Genomic DNA, 21,381 nt, shown 5'->3' with positions numbered 1-21,381 from the left:
AAAAAAAGCAACAAAGTAAATTAGAGAAATTGAGGAAAGGAAAAGAGAACACTTCGGTGAAAACAAGGCTAAAAAGACCTAAAAAAACACATGCAAAAAGAATAAGACAACTACTGAAAAAGAAATAATAAAATGATTGAGAAATAATAAAATGATTGTAGATAACAAGATCTGAAGTTACTTTTAGAGTTGATTTCATGTTATAGTTAAACTAGGGCTTTTAAATAAACCATGTAGACATATGTAGCACACTCAATTATATTTGCTTATTTTTTCTATGACAAGTCTTTAAAGTTTCACAATACCTACATGTTTGACATCTATAAAGAATTCGTATAGGTGCTCACAGGCTATTTAGATTGCTCTTTGACTTACAAACTCAAATTATGGCAAATTTAGAAATACCCTAGGATGTTATTAGCATTTTTATTATTTAGTGATTCAGAGAGACAAATATTCCTCCATCAATAGCAAATCATAATTGTTGCCTTGTAGTTGCTAATATGTGATAGCTCAGGCTATCATTTTCAAGGCACAAGACACATATTGTTCCATAAGCAGAGGCAAGTTGATATTTTATAATACAAAAGACATTTCCAAGCGTTACCTATGAAAGTTAAATTTTATACGATCACTTTTCAGTTTTTTTCCATTGTTCTTCTTCAGTTTTGTTCACTTTTCTCCAACTCTTCAAAATACTAAATAAATTATAAATTGCTATCGGTGTACTAATGCTCCTCTGTTGGTGCAAGTGCTAGTATATTACATTAAACTTGAATATATTAATAGATTAAATTAAAATCTAATATAATTTATATTAAATTGTAACAATTTAAAACTAAATTAACACATCTTTGCAGCATTAATAGACTAAATGCAGACTGTTTTTTTTGCACATATTTTGTTTTAGATGGATTTGAAGTATTATGCTTCCTATTTACACACTACATCCTTTTTGTAACTCTAGCAATTCTTACAAAATTTGTAATATTATAAGCTAAATGAATTCTTAACCCAAGACATTTGTTTATGACTGAGGCCGAACCCTAACCTGTAATTTGCACCTTTTGTGTTAAGAACCAGCAACCTTTCAATTTTTAAAATTTTTTGTGCTAGCCTCCATTCAGTTAACCCAACGTGATCCTAGGTAAATGGCACCAAACAGTACAAAGGAGTTAAAAATCCCATGGGTTCCCTGCAGTGTTCATGAAAATGCATCTTAATTTATTCTGGGTTTGTCCGGATTCATTTGGGATGAAACCATAGTGATTTTGCCATCAGTTGTACAATCTTCTGGCTGCATTGAGTAGGAATCCAAACTGGGTTGGGTCAGACCTGGAATTGGGGCTTTTAGCCGAGAAACCAGTAACATAGAATTTGTGCAATAGCTGTAATATAGAATGCTGATAATGATCATCACCTGCAAATATAATGATGATTTAATTGGTCTTCTGGAATGCCTTTCTGGCTTTTTGTTGATATGAATGAATTAAGAAGACATTCATTAAGCACATGGTTCACTTAGGTGTTGCAAGTCATTTTGATTTTACCCAAATCATTTCTAAACCCATGGCGTAGAAGTTTTGCATTTCTACATAGCAGTTATGTTCATGCAAGAATTGTGATTCAATATACTGATAGTGAACATGGTCTGTAACTTAATCATGATTTAAGTGGGTTTCTACTTTTGGTGCATGTGTTGCAATAAGAAGACATTACATCCATGACAATATAGAACATAAAATCTTTTTAGTTTTACTTTTTTTTGTGGGTTAAATTTTTTAATGGTTGGCAATTCTAGCTGAATGTAGCAGACCTTTGTGTATAGCTGTAAATAACTTATTATAATTGATCCCTGCAGGCCATAGCATATGTGAGAACACTTTATGCTTACACAAATGAGACATTAGCAAAGTATTCTTATGCAACTTCACTCCAGGCTACACTGAGATATGGTATCCAGATAAGTCTTGTACAAGGACTTGGACTGGGATTTACGTATGGGCTTGCCATATGCTCGTGCGCACTGCAACTTTGGTTCGGGAGGTTCTTGATCTCACATGGAAAAGCCAATGGTGGAGAAATTATTACAGCTCTTTTTGCTATAATTCTAAGTGGCCTGTAAGCATAAATTAAATTAACAATTTTAATATTTATCTATATCTGTGTATGCTTTTTAAGGCATTATAGTTATGTCAATTTTTTTCTGGTTGTGCATTGTTTCTTAATACTCTGTGTTTATATCTTTTTTTCCAGTGGTCTCAATCAAGCAGCTACAAACTTTTATTCATTCGAGCAAGGCAGGATTGCTGCATATAGGCTTTATGAGATGATAAGCCGGTCACCTGCAAGCATTAATCAAGAGGGAAAGACTTTGGACAGTGTGCAAGGAAATATTGAATTTAGGAATGTCTATTTCAGTTACCTATCGCGTCCCGATATTCCTATTTTAAGTGGTTTTTACTTAACAATACCTGCCAAAAAAACTGTTGCACTTGTTGGTAGAAATGGATCAGGGAAAAGTAGCATAATTCCGCTTATGGAGCGCTTCTATGATCCTACTTTAGGTGGGTTTACAAGCATTATCAAATTGTTTTTGGCAATGCTGCCTCTTGAATTCATTTTAAAAGTGTTTATCATTTCTTTTGAAATACTCTTGACATTAGCTCTGGGCCTTTGGCATATCCTTGCAGGAGAAGTTCTTCTAGATGGTGAGAATATTAAAAGCCTTAAAATTGAATGGTTAAGAAGCCAAATAGGATTGGTAACACAGGAACCTGCTCTCCTGAGTTTGAGCGTTAAGGAGAACATTGTTTATGGGCGATCTGCAACTTTTGATCAAATTGAAGAGGCAGCAAAGTTTGCACATGCCCATACATTTATCAGTTCACTTCCTAAAGGATATGAAACCCAGGTGTCTTGCGTAACTCACTTAAATAACATTTGAGAATGGAACTGTGCTGTCAGTTAACAGGATATTCCATTTGGTTGAATACTTAAGAGGTTTCATTTTGCAGGTTGGTAGTGGTGGTTTAATCCTGACAGAAGAACAAAAGATAAAGCTTGCAATCGCAAGAGCTGTGCTTTGCAAACCTCGCATTTTATTGCTTGATGAAGTCACTGGTGGTCTTGATTTTGAGGCAGAACGAGCTGTTCAGGAAGCTCTTGATATACTGATGATGGGTGTTTCAACAATCATCATTGCTCGGCGCCTTTTTCTGATAAGGAATGCTGACTATATTGCTGTCATGGAAGAGGGCCAGCTTGTAGAAATGGGTACACATGAGGAGTTATTAACTGCCGATGGCTTGTATGCCGAACTTATTCGGTGTGAAGAGGCAGCAAAACCTCCAAAAAGGTATTGGATGGTTACTTTTTAAATATTTAAGATAAGCAGATCCTTGGATCAAACGTGATTTTTGAGAATATAACTTAATATTGAAAAAAAGAAAAAAATGTTCATAATAAGAGGAAGAATACAATAGTAATGATAAAAATAAGAACAGCATTAAAAACAATAATAATAGTAGTAACTATTAAGAACAATAACAATAACATTAATTAGCATTATCAGATTTCCACAATCTATTTGTTATATGAAATTTTGCTTTTGGATTCGATTGTGTGTGTGTTTTTTAGCATCAACATTTCAGATCGCACTCTGTGATTCTTATATTCTCTCATCCGAATGATGGATTACTCAGAAACGTTGATGCTAAAAAACGCACTCACAATTGAATCCAAAAGCAAAATTTCAAATAACATTAATAACAATAACAATAACAATAACAACAGCAATAATAATTTTGTGTGTATGGGGAATAAATAACATATCCAGGTTTGAAAATCTTTGTTTTGTGCTGGGTATTCATATTTTTTGCCGTGTGTTATATGATCCCTTTTATTTTCTGTCAATGTTTCCTTTGTTTAAGATATTCTCAAAACTTTTTTTCTAGCATTTATAGAGCAGTGTACTATGAGAATATTGGTTTACTATATTTTCTGTTTCGTTTTCTACAGGACGCCAGTCAGGACTTACAAGGAGATTGCAACTTTCCACATACAAAAGGATCCGTCAGCAAGTCAAAGCCAGCAAGATCCATCTTCACCTAGGATGGTCAAGTCACCATCTCTTCAAAGACAGCATGGTGCTCATGGGTTAGGTCATTATCAGGCTAGCAATACTACACTAGATTCTCCTAAGCTGCAGAGCCCACCTTCTGAGCAGATGATAGAAAATGGGGTTTCTTCAGATGTGCAAGAAAATTTGAGTTCCTTGACAAGGCAGGATAGCTTTGAAGCATCTTTGCCTTCATTGCCAAGACTAGATGTGCATGCTATTCAGAGACAAACATCAAATAACTCAGATCCAGAGTCTCCTGTGTCTCCACTGTTGACATCTGATCCTAAAAATGAACGATCTCACTCGAAGACCTTCAGCAGATCACTCTCGGATTTTGAGGAGACACATATGGAACAGAGAGATGCTAGGGAAGCACAAAATCTTAGTACTCCATCTTTATGGAGACTAGCAGAATTGAGCTTGCCTGAATGGCTTTATGCTCTTCTGGGTAGCATAGGTGCAGCTATTTTTGGTTCATTTAATCCTCTTCTTGCATACATTCTTGTCCAGGTAGCAGAGGCCTATTATGGAAAATCTGGTAGGCACCTCCGGCATGAAGTGAATAAGTGGTGCCTTGTAATCTCATGTATGGGTCTCGTGACTGTGATTGCAAACTTTCTTCAACATTTCTACTTTGGCATTATGGGGGAGAAAATGACGGAGCGCATTCGAAGAATGATGTTTTCAGGTAAAATATAGTATTTCTGTGTTCCGTTGGATGAATCACAAAATATCATATTCGTTTACATGTATTCTGTTCAAGCTGCTAGAATATCTTAAAAAAATAGAGGGGAAATGAGTTTTTACTTTTTCTGTTTACAGCAATGTTGCGAAACGAAGTAGGCTGGTTTGATGAGGAAGAGAACAGTGCAGATGCATTATCAATGCATTTGGCAAATGATGCCACCTTTGTTCGTGCTGCATTTAGCAACCGCCTTTCTATTTTAATTCAGGATTTAACAGCTGTCATTGTTGCTGTTGTTATTGGGATGCTGCTAGAATGGCGAGTAGCTCTTGTAGCTTTGGGTACATTGCCCCTTTTGACTATTTCCGCAATTGCACAGGTATGCCTTCGACTCAACCAAACACGCTTTTAAAAAGAATTTTTGGAATTTATTTTTTGAATCAGAGACCTAGGTTTTCTAGCCAACTCAAAAAATTGAAATGCTAACTAGTTTATTTTTGCTGGTTGGCTAATATGTTCAAGCCTCTTGTAGTTTGCATCACCTGTTAAAAATTTAATTGAACAACAATTATTTTCTCTAATAAGGTATGTGTAATGACCCTTATTGGCATATTCCTAAATTTTTCCCTAAACCATAATTTCGTTAAAAATAAAAAAATGTAAAACATTTAAGAATATCAATTTACCAATTGAAATGCCCTTTAAGAGAATTCTTGGTTTATGTCGTGGATACAATATTATTCACTGTAAATTGACATTAAACTATAAGGCAATGTAATATCTGCTTTGAGTCTTGACTAAGCAATAGTATGCATCATGCATCCATGATATCTTGTAAACACTCTTCATATTAAATACCAATTAAGGCAATCACAATTCCAATGTGGATTCCTATAATGATCTCATTAGGAATTCTTTGAAATGTTTGCGAGACCATATTCTCAAGGTTGGTCACCCATGTATTCTGAGAGCATGGAAGGTTGGTCGCCTTTCCATCTCTTAGTTCACCTTGAGGGTTAGTCGTCCTCCTTGTTAAAGTCTAAGAACATGGAAGGTTTATGTCCACTTCAACTTGGGGTAACGTGCTTGATATGAGCATGAAAGCTGGTCTTCCTCTACCTCTTTTGATCTCGGAAGGCTGGCCGGACTTCCTACTTGCAATCTGTTTCTGTCAATTTAAAATGGTTTATTATATGAATCTATTTGTAAATATTTATAATAAAGTCAAGCATTTTGATTGCACACAAAGATCAATAATTCTGCAAGTAGCACTATGACATGAACACGCATATACCTTTAATTTACTCTATTCACAGAATTTATCGTTTAATCTATTTGCTGCTATCAAATATTTATTTCCACTTGTAGTTCAATTCTGGTTACTTAAGTCCTTTTCTACTTATTCTTTGATCAGTTGATGCCTTCACAAATGAGTCAGTCTCCTTTTTATATCTTCCATGGTGAGATGAAAAGACAAAACCTTTGTTATCATCACATCCTTTCCAAAGGAAGCATCACTTGAATAATACGATGCTGTTGAGGCTCTTAATTAAGGATTTGCTGCCAAGTAATCCTACCCTAGTAAATGTTAGTCAACTCACCTTTGAAGAATCACTACCTGGGAACTTTACTAATAATTTCCTTAAATTAATTTGGCCCTTATGTAATTGATAAGTAGGAGATAATTTGGTCCATATGTAATTGCCGCTTTATAAATTTCAGTTGGCCCTAGTGTTATTTTATTTATCTCATTGCCTGGGGTATTTTACAAGTCGGCCCTAGGAATTTCCATTAATTCATTATCTGAATTTCATATATTAAAGCTGCGATCTATTGTCAAGGGCAGGGGTATGACTGTCATTTGAAGTTAGGAGTCCAAAAATGTTTACAAACTTAAGTTGCTTATGATGGAAATAGAAGAAGCAACCTAATAGAAACCTTGTTGTTTTTAAGCTTCTAATATCTTAGTGTGCAGGTTTTGTCTACTGTATTCAGACACAGTAACTAGTATTGTGAAATGATCACTTTTCAACTTATTAGTATTAAATTACTCTAAAGGTAACATTAGCATAATGTACTATTGGGCAATTTTAGTTGTACAAATTGTCTGGAATTATTAGAAAGCGCCTTGCTTTCCATCAGTAGTGATTTGGAGGAACCTATGTATGTCTTAATTAGCAGATCTCTACTGTGATTAAAATACTGGAAAAACTAATATATATGATAACAAATCATAGATTTCATTTTAGACTAGAACCTGAAATCCATTTAACCATATGTCCAGTATTGAGAATACAGAATATTCACAAAATATTCTATTTAATGAGATATTCATTACATATTCTGGAACACAAATCTACATCACATTTCAAGAATATCTTCAGTTTTTTCAAAAATAGGCCATCATTCTTCCTAAAGCATGGAAACCTAGTGTGGACTGAGTCCCAAAGTAACGAGAATTGGAATCGGATTGGAATTGGCAAGGCCGAATCGAATCATGAATTGGCCATGAATCGGCTATGAATCGGCAAACAAATTTAAAAAAACCCTTAAAATTTAGAGATTTAAACAGTTTAAAACTTATTTCATGCACCCTTTATTGAATATAACTTAAACACACTATAACATCATCAAATAGAAGTTAAAACTTAACATACATAAACATGGAACATAAATAATAAATCCATCACATACATAACTATGTTATATGTAAAATGTAAATTGTAGGCTAGCTGAAGTAAATAGAAATCATATGATCATAATGATTTAAAAAATTTCAAATCATGGAATGTATGTAAGATGGAGATCCATAAGACATCAAATCATAAATATATGTAAGAATCTAAGATGAAGATCCATGAAACATATGTCTATCAGTATCAATATTTGTAAACAAAATGAAAAAACAAGGCTCCAGCTCAAGCCTCATCATCATCCTCAAGCTTGGTCGCAGCCTCAACCTCAGCCTCTGAGTATCTAGTTTGCCTACTAGAAAGGCGTCTAAGGTAGGTCCTAGAGGACTGCCGAGCCATATCGCCTACATGTAAGATGGGCTCATGAGCAACATCACTACAACCTGTGTCTGTGCGTGCGCCTGTACGTCTACCAATTCCTGAACATGCTCTAGCTGCCTCCTCTGCCATGTCCATAGCCTTAGCCTCTATATCCACCTAGTCAAACCACTCATGGTCTTTCTCAGTGAAGACTGGATCCATAGGCTCAGTGAGCCACTTTGAGTCTGGATCAATCTCCTCTAGAATGATCGGAGAGGAGTCAGCACCCAAAATCTGTCTGATCCTAAGACGAAAGTTGTAATGAATAAAGTCAAGATCATTCAACCTATTTCTCCTCTTCGAGTGGATGTGCTCGAACATGGACCAACTGCGCTCACATCTAGAAACGCTACTGGCTGACTCAGAATACGAATGGCAATTTTTTGAAGTTTTGGGGTTGTGGGCCCAAACATTTGCCACCATCTATCTGAAATAAGGGAAAACAAAAATAATTAGTCTCATTTACAACTTTAAAATTACATAATCAACAATTAAAATTTAAAATGCACAACTTATAAGTCATAAACTTTAGATTCATGAATATTTATTTAATTTATACCTGGTTGTATTGTTGTCTGAGCATCTATGGCCATCCTGCCAGAGAAAAGTGGCCCTTCGTTATTATTGAACTTGTCGAGCTCAATGGTTGCAGTTGTGCTATCCTCATCACTACTTAACCTCTGGATCATTGTCTATAAGCCGGTGAGAACCTCTTCATCCGCCTTGAAGTCAGGATGGAAACAAAATGCCGGATTCAAAAAGTAAGCTGCTGCATAGATGGGTCGGTGGAGCTGATTCTGCCATCTCCTATCAATGATATCCCAAATAGGGGCATACTTCTCCTGCACTCTTGCATACTGGGCTCTAATGGTCTCCTTGGCCCTATCCATGCCCTCATATATGTAGCCCATAGAGGGCTTCTTCCCATCAGTAGTTCGTAGGACATATATAAGGGGCTCAGTGACTTGCATATAAAGTAAAACAAAAATTTGAGTCAAAACTTAAATATAAGATAATTAACTTAAAGTAAAACTAAATCATTAAACAATTAAATATTAAATATTAAATACTAAATAGTAAAATACTAAATGTTAAATTGCAATAAATTTACCTTAGGATTTCTTTAGTAGGTTTCCAAAAACCATCATCATCAAAGATGCAATTTACCACAGCTACCCCTATAGTGGTTGTAGCATGGGAAGATGAAATCCACTCTTGCCCAACAAACATGCTCCTCAAATCATCCCTTGATGTCAACAAGGACTATAGTGTGATGAAATTTGAGGCAATCCTCGTGATGCTTGGACAAGATAACTCCTTGCCTTTTGTGTACTTCCTCATTGTGCTAAGGACAAATGAATGATTACAAATAAACTTGCATATGTTTTTTGCCTTTTCGACACATGATTTGACCCACTCAAGCTTGCCAATTTCCTCCAACATGAGGTCAATGCAGTGTGCCGCACAAGGGAACCAAAATATGGTGGGGTGCCTCTCCATCAAAAGTTTACCTACAACAATTTTAAGTTAATTAGAAATTCAAACATGTTAGAACTTAGGAAACTTAGAATTAGAAAAAGTTCAAATTTCAAATAAATTTATTTTCAAAACTTGAAAAGTTAAAAGTTTACCTGCAACAACATAACTTGCTGCATTATCCATCACCACCCGCACCACATGTTGTTCCCCCACCTTTGCTATGACTTCCTCAATAACCTCACATATGTATGTGGCATTTTTTATATGAGTGGAAGCATCAATGGATTTGAGGAACATGGTATATCGTACAAAACAATGAATTATAATGGACCATCAACAAATCAAAATTTGAAATATTCAATTACGATTCACAATTATGTATGTAGGAAAGTAGAATGATCAATCACCTCCATAGAAAACAAAAAAATTGAGGAGCATTCTATTCCTATCTATCCAACTATCAGTCATGATGGTGCAACCCTTTTCGATCCACTCCTTTCGGTGCTCCTCAAGGTCAACCTTCATATTCTCTACCATTTCATCCAAGAGGTATCCACTCAACTCAGCCTTAGTTGGGGCTTTAAACCTCGGACCACAAATAACAACTGCATCTATCATGTTTTGCTAATAAGGAGCCCTATCACAAATAGATATGATTAGAAATTTAGATGTCAAATCATTATGTAAGCTTGTAAAGCGAATCTATGATTAATCAATGAATCATAAAACAAGTAGATATAATTAAAGTTTTACTTTAAGTTTAACTTTAAAGAAAACAAAGAAAAAATAATCAATTACTTGGCTGCAACAAATGGAATGTTGCAAAAGTACCAAAATTTGCAAATCTCTTTTCTAGTAGCATCACAAATCTCCTTGTGCAAACCCATTCCCTCAAGTGTGGGTTGTGAGCCAGGATTAGTGTGGGGCACAAAGTAACTACCCATTCTATTTTTCTGCACTTTAGGCTGCAATAGGTTGGAGTTGGACTCAATCTTAGTATAAGACCAACTAGCATTAGCACTCGCATGAGCACTAGAACTAGGACGAAAAGGAACCCTGGAAGAACCCTCTCCAACACAACCTACGGATGCGGAAGCTGATGTAGATGCAGATGCGGCTATGGGAGCATGGGAGCCAATAGCCCTTAACCCTTCAAGTTGCATTTTCTCATTCAATTTCTCTTGTTCATATTTTTCTAATGCCACTAAACAAGTGCGTTTTGCCTCAACTGTTTGTTGAGTGCAAATTGTAAAATCATGTCCAGGTATAGGAGCAATGTGGTATTTGAATCTATAAATACCACTAGAATTTATTTCTTTGCAAAACATACATTTTGTTTGAAATTTGTTTCTTCCAGGAAACTCTTCAGTATATTTCCAACATTCATCTTTTTTACCCGTTGCGGAAAATCAAAGCAAAGGGCTGTTGCAATAAGAAAATTCAAGTAAAATATCAAAGTTTGAAACTAATAAACAAAACCTACAAAACAACAAACCCTAGTTTGCAATTTAGTAAAACTAAAAAACATTGAAGATTTACAAATGAAAACTAAAAAAATTTAACAAAAAATGCATAATACACTGACATGCAAAAAAAATTCAGCACTTACCTCTTGCAAATGAGTTGAGGAGTGTTGCTATTAACTCCTCAATGCTCCCAATGCAGTTTATGGCCTCCCTAGATGGACTTCTGATCTCTTTGGTGCTCTTCTTTCTTGTTGGTTAGAAACCTGTGGTTTTTCTTTTCTCTCACTTTTCCTCTCTTCTACTCATGCTTGACAATTAGAAGACCCTTTAGAGTTAAAACAAAGAGGAAAGGCCAAAAAGAAAACAATTTTTTTTTTGTTTTATTAAAAAAACAAGTCAACTTAAAGCCCTGCCGTGCGGCTGATTTAGGCGATTCATGGGAAAAAATTGGCGATTCCGATTCACGACTCATGAAAAATCGCCCAGGTTGAATCGAATCACCAAACCAGCGATTTAGGGAATTCCATGGCGATTCTTGGAACTTTGGGACTAACAAATGCATGTAAAGTTTTTCTTTAGGCAAGATTTGTCCATTATTTGGAAGTTTTAGAACATTTGTGACTTGAGTTGTATCATCCTAATCTGACATAATTGCTAACTAGTTGGCAAATATTTGTTTTGACGGACTTCCAATCATATGTGCTTTAAGGCACTCATAAACCTAGTCACCTTCTTTTATCTTTCTTTGCCTGTGATGTTCAAACTTTACCTAACTGTGGCTTTGTGCTATTATGCACATGTTCCAAACAATCTTTGAGAATTTAGACTCTCTTTTGCAATTTATTTTAAAACAATCCCCAATCGGATGATCACAATTGACCACCTTTGGTTTTTAAACATGTTCTTTTGGTCATAATACCTACAATTAGTGTGATGTCCCTTATTGGGATCTTTCATTATTTAAATGAGATTAATCAATTGAGCTTTTGCAGATCCAATTTTATGCATCTTATTTCATCTTGTATATTTCTCAATGTCTTTTTCTCAGTTTTAGTATTGCTCTATATACTTTGAAATGAGAAAAGATGTGTCTTATCATGCAATTAATTATACTGTTTATTAATATTTATATTATTCGTGTTTGTATTAATATGATTATTAATCTAATCATTATATGATATTATATTTCATCATTCTTTTTAATAATATTTAATTCTCATACAACATATATTATGCAATATTATAATATGATTAATATTATATTACTAATTTATTTATTTATTATTTATCTATATTTTAATTTCATTTTAACAGGGAAATCACAAACCTCCCCTCTCAAATTTTGCTTTTTGTAAGCAAGATCTTAAATTTTCTCGTAGAGCCAATATACAAAGCATATAATTGGATGCATGAAAACACGAACCATACACAAAGTAAACATGTAGTGCATGAAAACACGAAGTAAACACATGAATGCATTGAGACACGACATAGACATATGATGCATGCATTATCCATTAATGCCTTGCAATTTGCAATAAACTAAGGTTAAGAAAAAAATTTACAAAATTTACTTCTTCAATAGAATCCTGCAACCACAAGTAATCATTAGTACACATGTATATATAAGTTTCAAAGAAAATGTGAGTCATGATAAATTACTCCAAGCCGATCCCAAACTAAGTCAAAGAGTGGAACATTGACCCCTTGGCCTCGGTGCCCCCTTGGCCTCGGTGGCCTACTTAGCAGGATGCTTGTTTTGTTTTGCTCTTATTATCATTCTTAGTTGAGAAGAATACTTAGAATGTAAACAAATTGCTTACGCACCAAACTCAACAGTCTCCCTCGAGGTTTCTGTAGATCTAAGCCCTTAAGCCTGTCTTGGACATGTCCTCAAGGCATTCTCTAGGGACCTTGATCCTTATCCATCTCGGAATAACTTGTTGGCTGGATTTAAACTAGTCTCTCTCTGAATACACCTTGTTCTCTCTCCCGAGGTTACCTTTATAGGTAAGTTAGTAGTAACCTATTTATGAGTTGAAAAATCCATGCTATTCAGGTTATAACTTTGGTCTAGAAGGAATGCTAAGATGCAATAGGTCGCTTTGACACCAAACTCAATGGTCTCTCTCAAGGTTTGGTGGATCCAAGCCCTTAAGCCCATCTCAAGATAACTCAGTGAGATTTATACAGACGTTTCCCATATTGTATCCCTATCTATTTCTTGTAGCCTAGATTTTATAATGGGATTCAGCACAGATATTATTCAAGTGAATTGATTCTAATTGTTATAATAGATAATATACTTACCTTAGAGATGCATAGAAGTCCCTTCCTTCTATGTTGGTTATTGATGAAGGGCCACACCACCCTACCAACTCATAACCAAGAATGCAAGATCTGATATCAATTCACAACTCTTTATTCATAAAATAACTGTTACATGCAATGTGCCGGGTTGTAAGGCCTTCCCGGTTACGGCCAAATACAATAGCAATTACAATAACAGTTCTGCAAGATCCCTCGAGATCTAATCCAAACCCAAGCTAGTCTAGATCCACACTCTGGTAGAAACCTCCAAGATTTCAACTTGTGCTCGCAAGCCACCAAGCAATCTCCTTGTTTCTAAACCACAACCACTAGCACTTCTCAAACTCTATCCAAGATCCAAGTGTAAACTGCCTTACATTTGGCGCTTTGTCCACACACTTACAACTCCACCACAATCTTGCTGTAAATTGCCTCACATTCGGCGCTTTGTTCACAGACTCAGGAAAACTCGCCCTTTGCTTCCTCCCTGTCTCCAAGCTTCTACTAAGAAGAGATCACACCTTCAAGCATCACACCTTAAAGCTTCCACACCTTGAAGCTTTTCCTTCCAAAGCTTGATTAGAAATGCTCATATGCCTTGCTTAAGTAGGCACTTACCATCCAATACATGATTTATCCACAACTTTCTAAAATTCCACTTACACAATATCCACAACCTTCTAGGATTCCACCTACACAATATCCACAACCTTCTAGAATTCCACCTACACACCTCGATAAATGGAATGACAACCATTTTTTATTTTATTTTTCTATTACGCCACCTATGCACCTCGAAAATAGAAATTTCTTTTTTAAATTTTTAAAATTTTTTTTTCCTTCTATTTTCGTCACTTTCTCTTTCCTCCACAATTTTTTTTTTTTCCCCATGCGAGATGCTTTTGCATCAATTATGTATTTTTTGTCTGACTGTATCAAACCTAGATTGCGGAGTACTCCTTATCTTTTTACACCCTTCCCTGTGTATAAGAAGATGCCTCTCGGTTGTATGTGACATTTAGGCTAATGTGTATGTGTCTTTCTTTGGCTATTTGTCTTCAGAATCCTTTTTGTTTTATATTTCTCTCTTAATAATATTAATGTGTATATTCGTCATTGAGTATCTTGTATCTAATGTTGTAGACCTCAACATCAAAGACAGACTGTGTCAAATTGTGCAAGTTTTCCGTCACCTCAGATTTACGACAAGGAAGGATTTATTATCACCAAATAGGTTAGACACCAATAGGAGCCGATCTTGATGAGTATTAATATGTCTTTGCAGCTATTCTTTATAATGGTCTCAACTCCTTGGTCCCTATTAAAACCGTCTACCATTCACTACTCAATCTTCTTGAAGTATGTAAATTCCTTGCCCAAACTGTTGCTATTAAATTACACCATTATCTATGCACCAAAGTAAAGAGTGTTCAAATAGCTTTTGAAGTATATTTTGCATCAATAAGATTCATTATTTGATTTAAATATCCCAACGATTATTGTAGGTGGATCCCATAGTATAAAGAGAGATTCGTGTCATGAACAAGAACGCTCACCCAAACTTAATGTATTATGATTTGCTCCCCAGTTCCATTTTCTCTCTATCGTAAAAGATCCCAATGCTACTGATAATTACTATAGTTGTTGGTGATGTGAAATGGGTTGTTCGTTGTTCCGAATCAATATGAATACCCGGTTTAAAGCTTCAAACTTTGTTTGCCTAGTGTTTGTAGAGCCTATGCTGAGAAAATATAAAGATCACTGGGAGGAGTGTTTTAACTAGGTTCATGATATAGTTGTGCATAACGATATTTTTATTAATGTTTCTTAGAAGAATCTACCTTCATCAGGACTGACTTGATCAATATCTTCGTTCGCTGAGAAAAAATGTGAATTTCTCAGCATTCAATAATCCTTCAGAATCAAAATTTTCCAATGATCACCACCTAGGATAAATGTTGCTTGACTAAATTCACTCACAACCCACTTATTCAATTCAATATAATGGAAAATGGAAATGTTTGGTTGTCTTCATATGCAAGCCGCAATGGCGAATAACAATTGAATCCTTTTGTGTTGCTGAAGCTCTTGGCAATATGCTTCTAACTTCATTTCCCTACAAAATTTGCTCCCAAAGTCAATACTAAAAATGCTTTCTTCAATGTAAACTCTTCAGGCTGGCAGGATGTACTGCTCTGTAATGTCCCTTACCGGGATCTTTCATAATTTAAATGAGATTAATCTAAGTTGCCGATTTAGGTTTCGGGACAGATTTGGGTTCAAGTTCAGGTTTGCGGGTTTGGGAATTTTTTTTTCCCCATTTGGTTTTGTGGGTGGGTTCGTTAGTGTACATATATATATGTGTGTGTGTGTGTGTGTGTGTGTGTATATATGTGTATATATATATACACAAAAAAAAAGAGAAACGTGCATAATTGTAAAACTAAGTTGTTTCATAGTATGAATATATGTTACTTGATAATTGATCAATGCCAAATGTCAAAGATAAAACATTAAATATTCGCTCATTAATCTATGTTCATGATTGTAAAGAAATTCATACATTGAATTATTAAATTGCAAAATGAAATTTCAAAACATAGACTAGTTTATTAGATTGATAGATAATAAAGTGTGAAACATAATGATAAATGACAAATGTTTATTAGTTTATCAATGATCATAGACTCATAGTATCAAAGATGCAAATGCCCTTCAAGGGTCAAATGGGTCATCAAAAAATGAGGGATCAATGGCTTCATCCTCGACTATATCTAGATCCTCATCATTGGAATCCAAATTGGTTCCACTAGCCCCAAATACTATCACATCCTCCTCGTCCTCAACATCTAGCAAGACAATTCTAGCTAGATCGTGGACGGTCATATTCAAGTCAGCAGACTCGAGTAATACATCCCACAACTTCTCTAGTCCCTTCTTATATTTTGGATCCTTGTGTGACAGGACGTGCCAATTGTTGTGAATAAATACCAAGTTCTCTGCTTTCTTGGAACCCAACCAGCTACGCTTCACTAAATGGATAAAAGAGTATGTACTCTAATTCCGCTTAGTAGGATAAGAGCTCGCAACCTAGAGAGACAACCAACAAAATTTAAAAAAATTAGAAATTGTAAAATTATTATACAATATGAATTTAAGACTGCTAATTCTACAATCTAAGTAGCCACTAAAAAAGGGAAAAAAACTCATACTTACTTATGATAGGATCTTAATGGCAAGAGGTTGGAGGTATATCTAATCTTGCCCTTGTAAGTACCACCATCTAATGGCATCCATTCTACTTTGGTCATTGATTGCATCAAGGTTTGCATTTTTTCCTAAGACAAAGTCTGCAAACTCTCCTGACATTCGATGCCACCTCAGGATCGCTAAAGAGCCTACTAAATGCCTTCTTATACCCACTAGCAACCTTAGGATCTCTGGATGGTGCCAATCTACCAATAATAGAAAGCATCTCACCACTATAATAGACTGATTATTGGAAGGATTTGAGACCCCACAAACAATCTCTACAACCTTCTCTTCGAACTTGCAAAATGGGCACACCAAATTGAGAGAGCAAATGAGAGATTAGATGAATGAAAAGTTTCTTATTAGGCATCTTTTAGGGTTGCCAAAAATATATTAAAAAACTCAAATGTTTAAGTGTTTTAAGTGTCATTTTTTTGGGCCCCACAGCTGCAGGTTTGCGTGGGTCCTCCTTGGTCCACCCGGGTCCGCAAACCCAAACAGACCCACTATCCCCAACATGGACCCTATCTAGACCCATAGTGGACCCGGGCTCGAATCTGGGCTCGGACCCGAGCTCTAGGGTCCAAACCTGACTTCCCAAAGATTAATCAATTGAGCTTTTGCAGATCCAATTTTATATATCTTATTTCATCTTGCATATTTCTCATAGTTACACCGCCTTGGGGGACGGTGGGACAACAGAACAAGTTTCTAGGATGGGGGGGACAGAGGGGCCTTAATTTAGGAATGGTGGGGGACGGGAGGGGTTTGTATGTTACACCGCCCTAGGGGACGGTGGGACGACATTAGAGGGGGGCAAGTTTCCAGGATGGGGGGACAAAGGGGCCTTAATTTAGGGACGGTGGGGGACGGGAGGGGTTGTATATACTATACATATGGTAGTTAAAATGCTAGTTATGAAAAGTTGTATTGCAATATAAGATATAAAGATGTAAAAGAGTAAAAGTGTCTCTTTATACAATTAATTTTACTGTTTATTAATATTAATATTATTTGTTTATTATTAATATTAGTATGATTATCAATCTATTCATTTTATAATATTATATTTTATTATTTTATATAATAATATTTAAGGAATACGAGGCTCCTTGAAATGTCTTCTACTTTTGTGTACTCTATTAATCTGTAGACTTTTTAATGCTCCTCTCTGCTTTTATATCATTGGCATGTGCACAAACCTTCCTATTAGTTTAGTAAACAATCTTCATGTTATGCAATCTCACAGTTTACCACTTGCTTTTATTCTGTAGACTTGATTACCTATCTGAATGTGTTTAAGTTCTTGGAGACAGGACAGGATTACTTTAGGAGTGTCAACTTTTAGCATACTTAATATGTTGTATTTCTATTTTTCAAGGAGGGAGATCCCCCCTACCCTTTTCACCTCTCAAAAAAGGGAATTTTGAAATTTCTGAAATAGAGTCACTCTCAAGATGCAGGGACAGAGATGAAGCATTCCCCTTGCACCTCAACTACCGCCTGAAGGTGGGCAAATCTCTAAAATGTCCCTGCTGAAGCTAGTAATCTCCTAGTGGTGTCCCCCTCTACTAGCAACAGTGGATGGACTTCTTGATGATGACCATGGGATACTTAGGCATTCCTTGACTGTCCCTCAGATGGTGGGAAGTCCCCATGCTGAAACAAAGCAAAAAATCATTTAAAAGAAGAATTTTATTGATGGCTATAATCCTGTCATTCATCAAAAGCAGGTATTCTTATTCTGTTTTTCAGATTCAATCTTCACTCCTTGTTAATCTGCAAGCGCTGTTACATGCCTAGTCTTGGCAACTTCTATCTGTGTCTTTCAAGCGCCACTTCATCTGTTATGCCATTCTCCATGTTCTCAACTCTTAGCCTTTCAATTTGCATGTCTTGTGCTGCTTGCTAGTCTGCATTCTCTCCATATTTTAGTCTTAGCTCTTCAATAAGCCTTTTCAGCTGTCCAGATCCTTTAGGACTTGTACCTTCTCATTTCTGCAGCAGCCAATTGTTTCTTTAATACAGGTAGCATTCCTTGCCCTCTTTGAAGTTGAGATTCAACAAAATCATAAATTCTATTATCCATACAAATAAATTTCTTGTTAACTTTCCATATTGAAGAGCCCATTTCTGGAACTGAAGTGTAATGCACATAAACGACTGTCAAGTTCTAACAAATATAGCATTGTCAAGATTAATAATTGGCTGCTTATAAGAAATAATGTAAAACCATCAATTGCCATTTTAAAGTTTAAACAATAACTGACCCATAGAGCAGTCCTAATTGTATTAAGTGAAGATAGAGAAAATTCACATGGGTATTTAATGTATTGTTTACGATAAGCAATCTTACTTATAGATGATATTTTCTCTTATAATGAATAATAATTCAAAAGCCAGGGCTTAGCACCTTGATGTGCCTCCTTAATCTTCTTTTCTTGTGCTCTCTTCAGCTTTGTCAACAAATTACTCAGGAGAAATAGTTGATTTTTAAACATTTCAAAGTGTGAATTTTGACTATGCTACTTATTTTGACTAGGACAACTGTTGACTCTGTTTGAGAAGCGTTGATGTTTTGTAGCTTCTGTCTGATAAATCCTACAAGACTATTGAAGATATATATATATATATATATATATAGTCAATTATTATTATATTAATCTCACAATAATGAAGAGACATGTCCCTTCATGTCCCTTGAAGGGACATGTCTCTCTCCTTACCTCATTCTCAATATAAATGAAAGATAGATTGCCGCATTTGAAAAACACATACCGTACTGGTAGTGCTATTTTACATTTGCAGTGATACCAAAACTTAACATGGTATTAGAGCTAGGCCAGGCTGCAAATGTAAGGAAATGATTAAAGACCAAAGTAGAACCATCATAGACTCAACTCTTGGATCAATAATATTCAGCTGGAATAATTCAATTGACTGTTAGAACTCATTTCCTACGAAGAGGCCTTAAAACATGGATGCATTGTGATAAGACTTTACATCAGCACCGACACTGGGATCCTTGATCCCTCATGAAGATAATATCAGGGAGAAATAGGGAAAGCAATTACCTTGTCAAGAAATGCCAATTGGTTTTGTTATATACTACTCACTCGCTTGTGTTCTAGCTGTCACACTTGCCCTGCCGAAAATGAGAAAGAAGTCAACTTGTTGCCCTATATCAGACGAGTTCAATCAAAAGATGATCTAGAGAGCTAGGTGAACCAAGAATCCCCTGTTCCAGCAAAGGGTTCTGCGGAAATGTCTGTTGAGTTAATCTCTCTTTGTTAAACAAGCCATGGTCTAGAAAGTCATCTGCCAAGAGTTTGCCTTCTCTAAAATCTAATGCATCACTTTTGTGGTATTGTAATGAAAAGAAGGAAGCAGATAACTATGAAAGCTTAAAAAATGATGTTGACATTTTTGAGTCAAATATGTCAAAATATAGCTTTGGAAATGAGGACATGGGTAAAATCAGTGTGACCAACCTTGCTATATCTGGAAATGAAGAGGAAATGTTTATGGCCCGAGAAACTAGATTTGGTGTGGTGAAGCCTTCAATAGACATGGGAAGTGGAAGATGGGATGTAGATTTTACTCTCAAAGGAATTCCTAATGGCACTGGAAGAGATGAATATGATCAGAGAATGCAGGAAACGATGCATCAAACACATGGATAAATGAGGAAGGAAAGTGGCGAGCCCATAACATGGAGCACGAAAATGATATAAAATCTCTTAAACTCACCTGCCATGACTAGTCCACGCAAATACTACTGAATGGAGTATACCCGCCACATAAGGGAGTTTGTGGCCATTAAAAGGAGACAATCAAAGATTGTTTCAGTCACTTTCTGATACCCAACGTGAGGGGAGATTTAAACAAGGAAAGGACAACCCTTTAATCAATAACTCACCTGTTATGTGTACTCCCATGTAGACCCTACCAAAAGGGAGGTCAGGCCATCCTATAACTTACAATTTATATGCATTAAAACGATGATGTAATCTTTAGACATTCGAAGGAATGAATATAGACCATGTTTATAAATGTATATAAAATTAATAACATGAAATAAAAGGGAAATAAGAAGGAATTTAGAAAGAGAACAATGCCATTAATTTCTTTTATGATGTCTGATATAGATCATAATATATTATAACTTGCATGGTGGACTAAGTTCTTTAAACAGACCATGACTTTCTATTGTGATAGACATTTTATAATGTCTGAAACATATCATAATAGATTATATCTTTTATGGTGGGTTAAGTTCCATAAACAAACCATGACCTTCTATTGCGATGGACATCTTATGATGTCTAAAGCAGATCATGATAGATTATATCTTGCAAATCAACAACTAAGTGATAGATGTCATTGCATTGACAGTCTGAGTTGTTTGTAACTTTGTATAGATATGTCGTAGGTACTTGGTGAATATCAGGTGATGCGATATTCAGGAGGCCATTATCTTAAAACTATTGGAGTACTTGGTGAATGTCACGTGCCTAGAGATTTAAGAGGCCATTACTCTTGATATAATGAGACGATATCTAAATGGTGGATATCTTCTGATCAAAGATATTCTTAAAACTTGCCATTCTTGATATTACGCTGAGGTAATATCATATCGTGTGTTTATCCTTTCTAGCTAAGAGGGAGTGTTGATATTTTGTAGCTTTTGTCGGATAAATCCTATGAGACTATTGAAGATATATATCTTATGTGAGATATAGTATATATATAGATATATATCTAAATTCTTTTAGGAGATATATATTAATCCCACATTAATGAATAGATATGTCCCATGAAGGGACATGTCTCTCTCCTTACCTCATTCTCAATATAAATGCAAGATAGATTGCTGCATTCGAAAAACACATAATGTACAGGCAGTGCTATTACATTTGTAGTGATCCCAAATTGTAATAAGAAGAATGTTAATCTTGAAAGCCAAATAATTGTAATTGGAAAAACTTCTTCCTTTTGAATTGAGACTTGGGG

The 21,381-nt window shown here is 35.5% G+C and overlaps 1 protein-coding gene across 1 annotated transcript in view; it reads left to right on the top strand.

Moving 5' to 3' along the window:
* The window catches only part of LOC149577595 (ABC transporter B family member 20-like), a 62,101-nt gene that overhangs the window by 28,297 nt on the left and 12,423 nt on the right, over positions 1 to 21,381 (top strand). Inside the window, exons 5-10 of the mRNA XM_089824593.1 lie at positions 1,862 to 2,121; positions 2,257 to 2,567; positions 2,694 to 2,914; positions 3,018 to 3,358; positions 4,021 to 4,811; positions 4,946 to 5,187. Of these exons, the coding sequence (XP_089680719.1) occupies positions 1,862 to 2,121; positions 2,257 to 2,567; positions 2,694 to 2,914; positions 3,018 to 3,358; positions 4,021 to 4,811; positions 4,946 to 5,187 (2,166 nt within the window). The remainder of the gene's footprint in view (positions 1 to 1,861; positions 2,122 to 2,256; positions 2,568 to 2,693; positions 2,915 to 3,017; positions 3,359 to 4,020; positions 4,812 to 4,945; positions 5,188 to 21,381) is intronic.

The sequence above is a fragment of the Cupressus sempervirens genome, chromosome 1 (genome assembly GCF_028749045.1).
Source record: "Cupressus sempervirens isolate cs-2001-9-10 chromosome 1, ASM2874904v1, whole genome shotgun sequence".
Classification (NCBI taxonomy): domain Eukaryota; kingdom Viridiplantae; phylum Streptophyta; class Pinopsida; order Cupressales; family Cupressaceae; genus Cupressus; species Cupressus sempervirens.
Note: the sequence above shows the minus strand (reverse complement) of the source record. Positions and strands in the feature narration are given on the sequence as shown.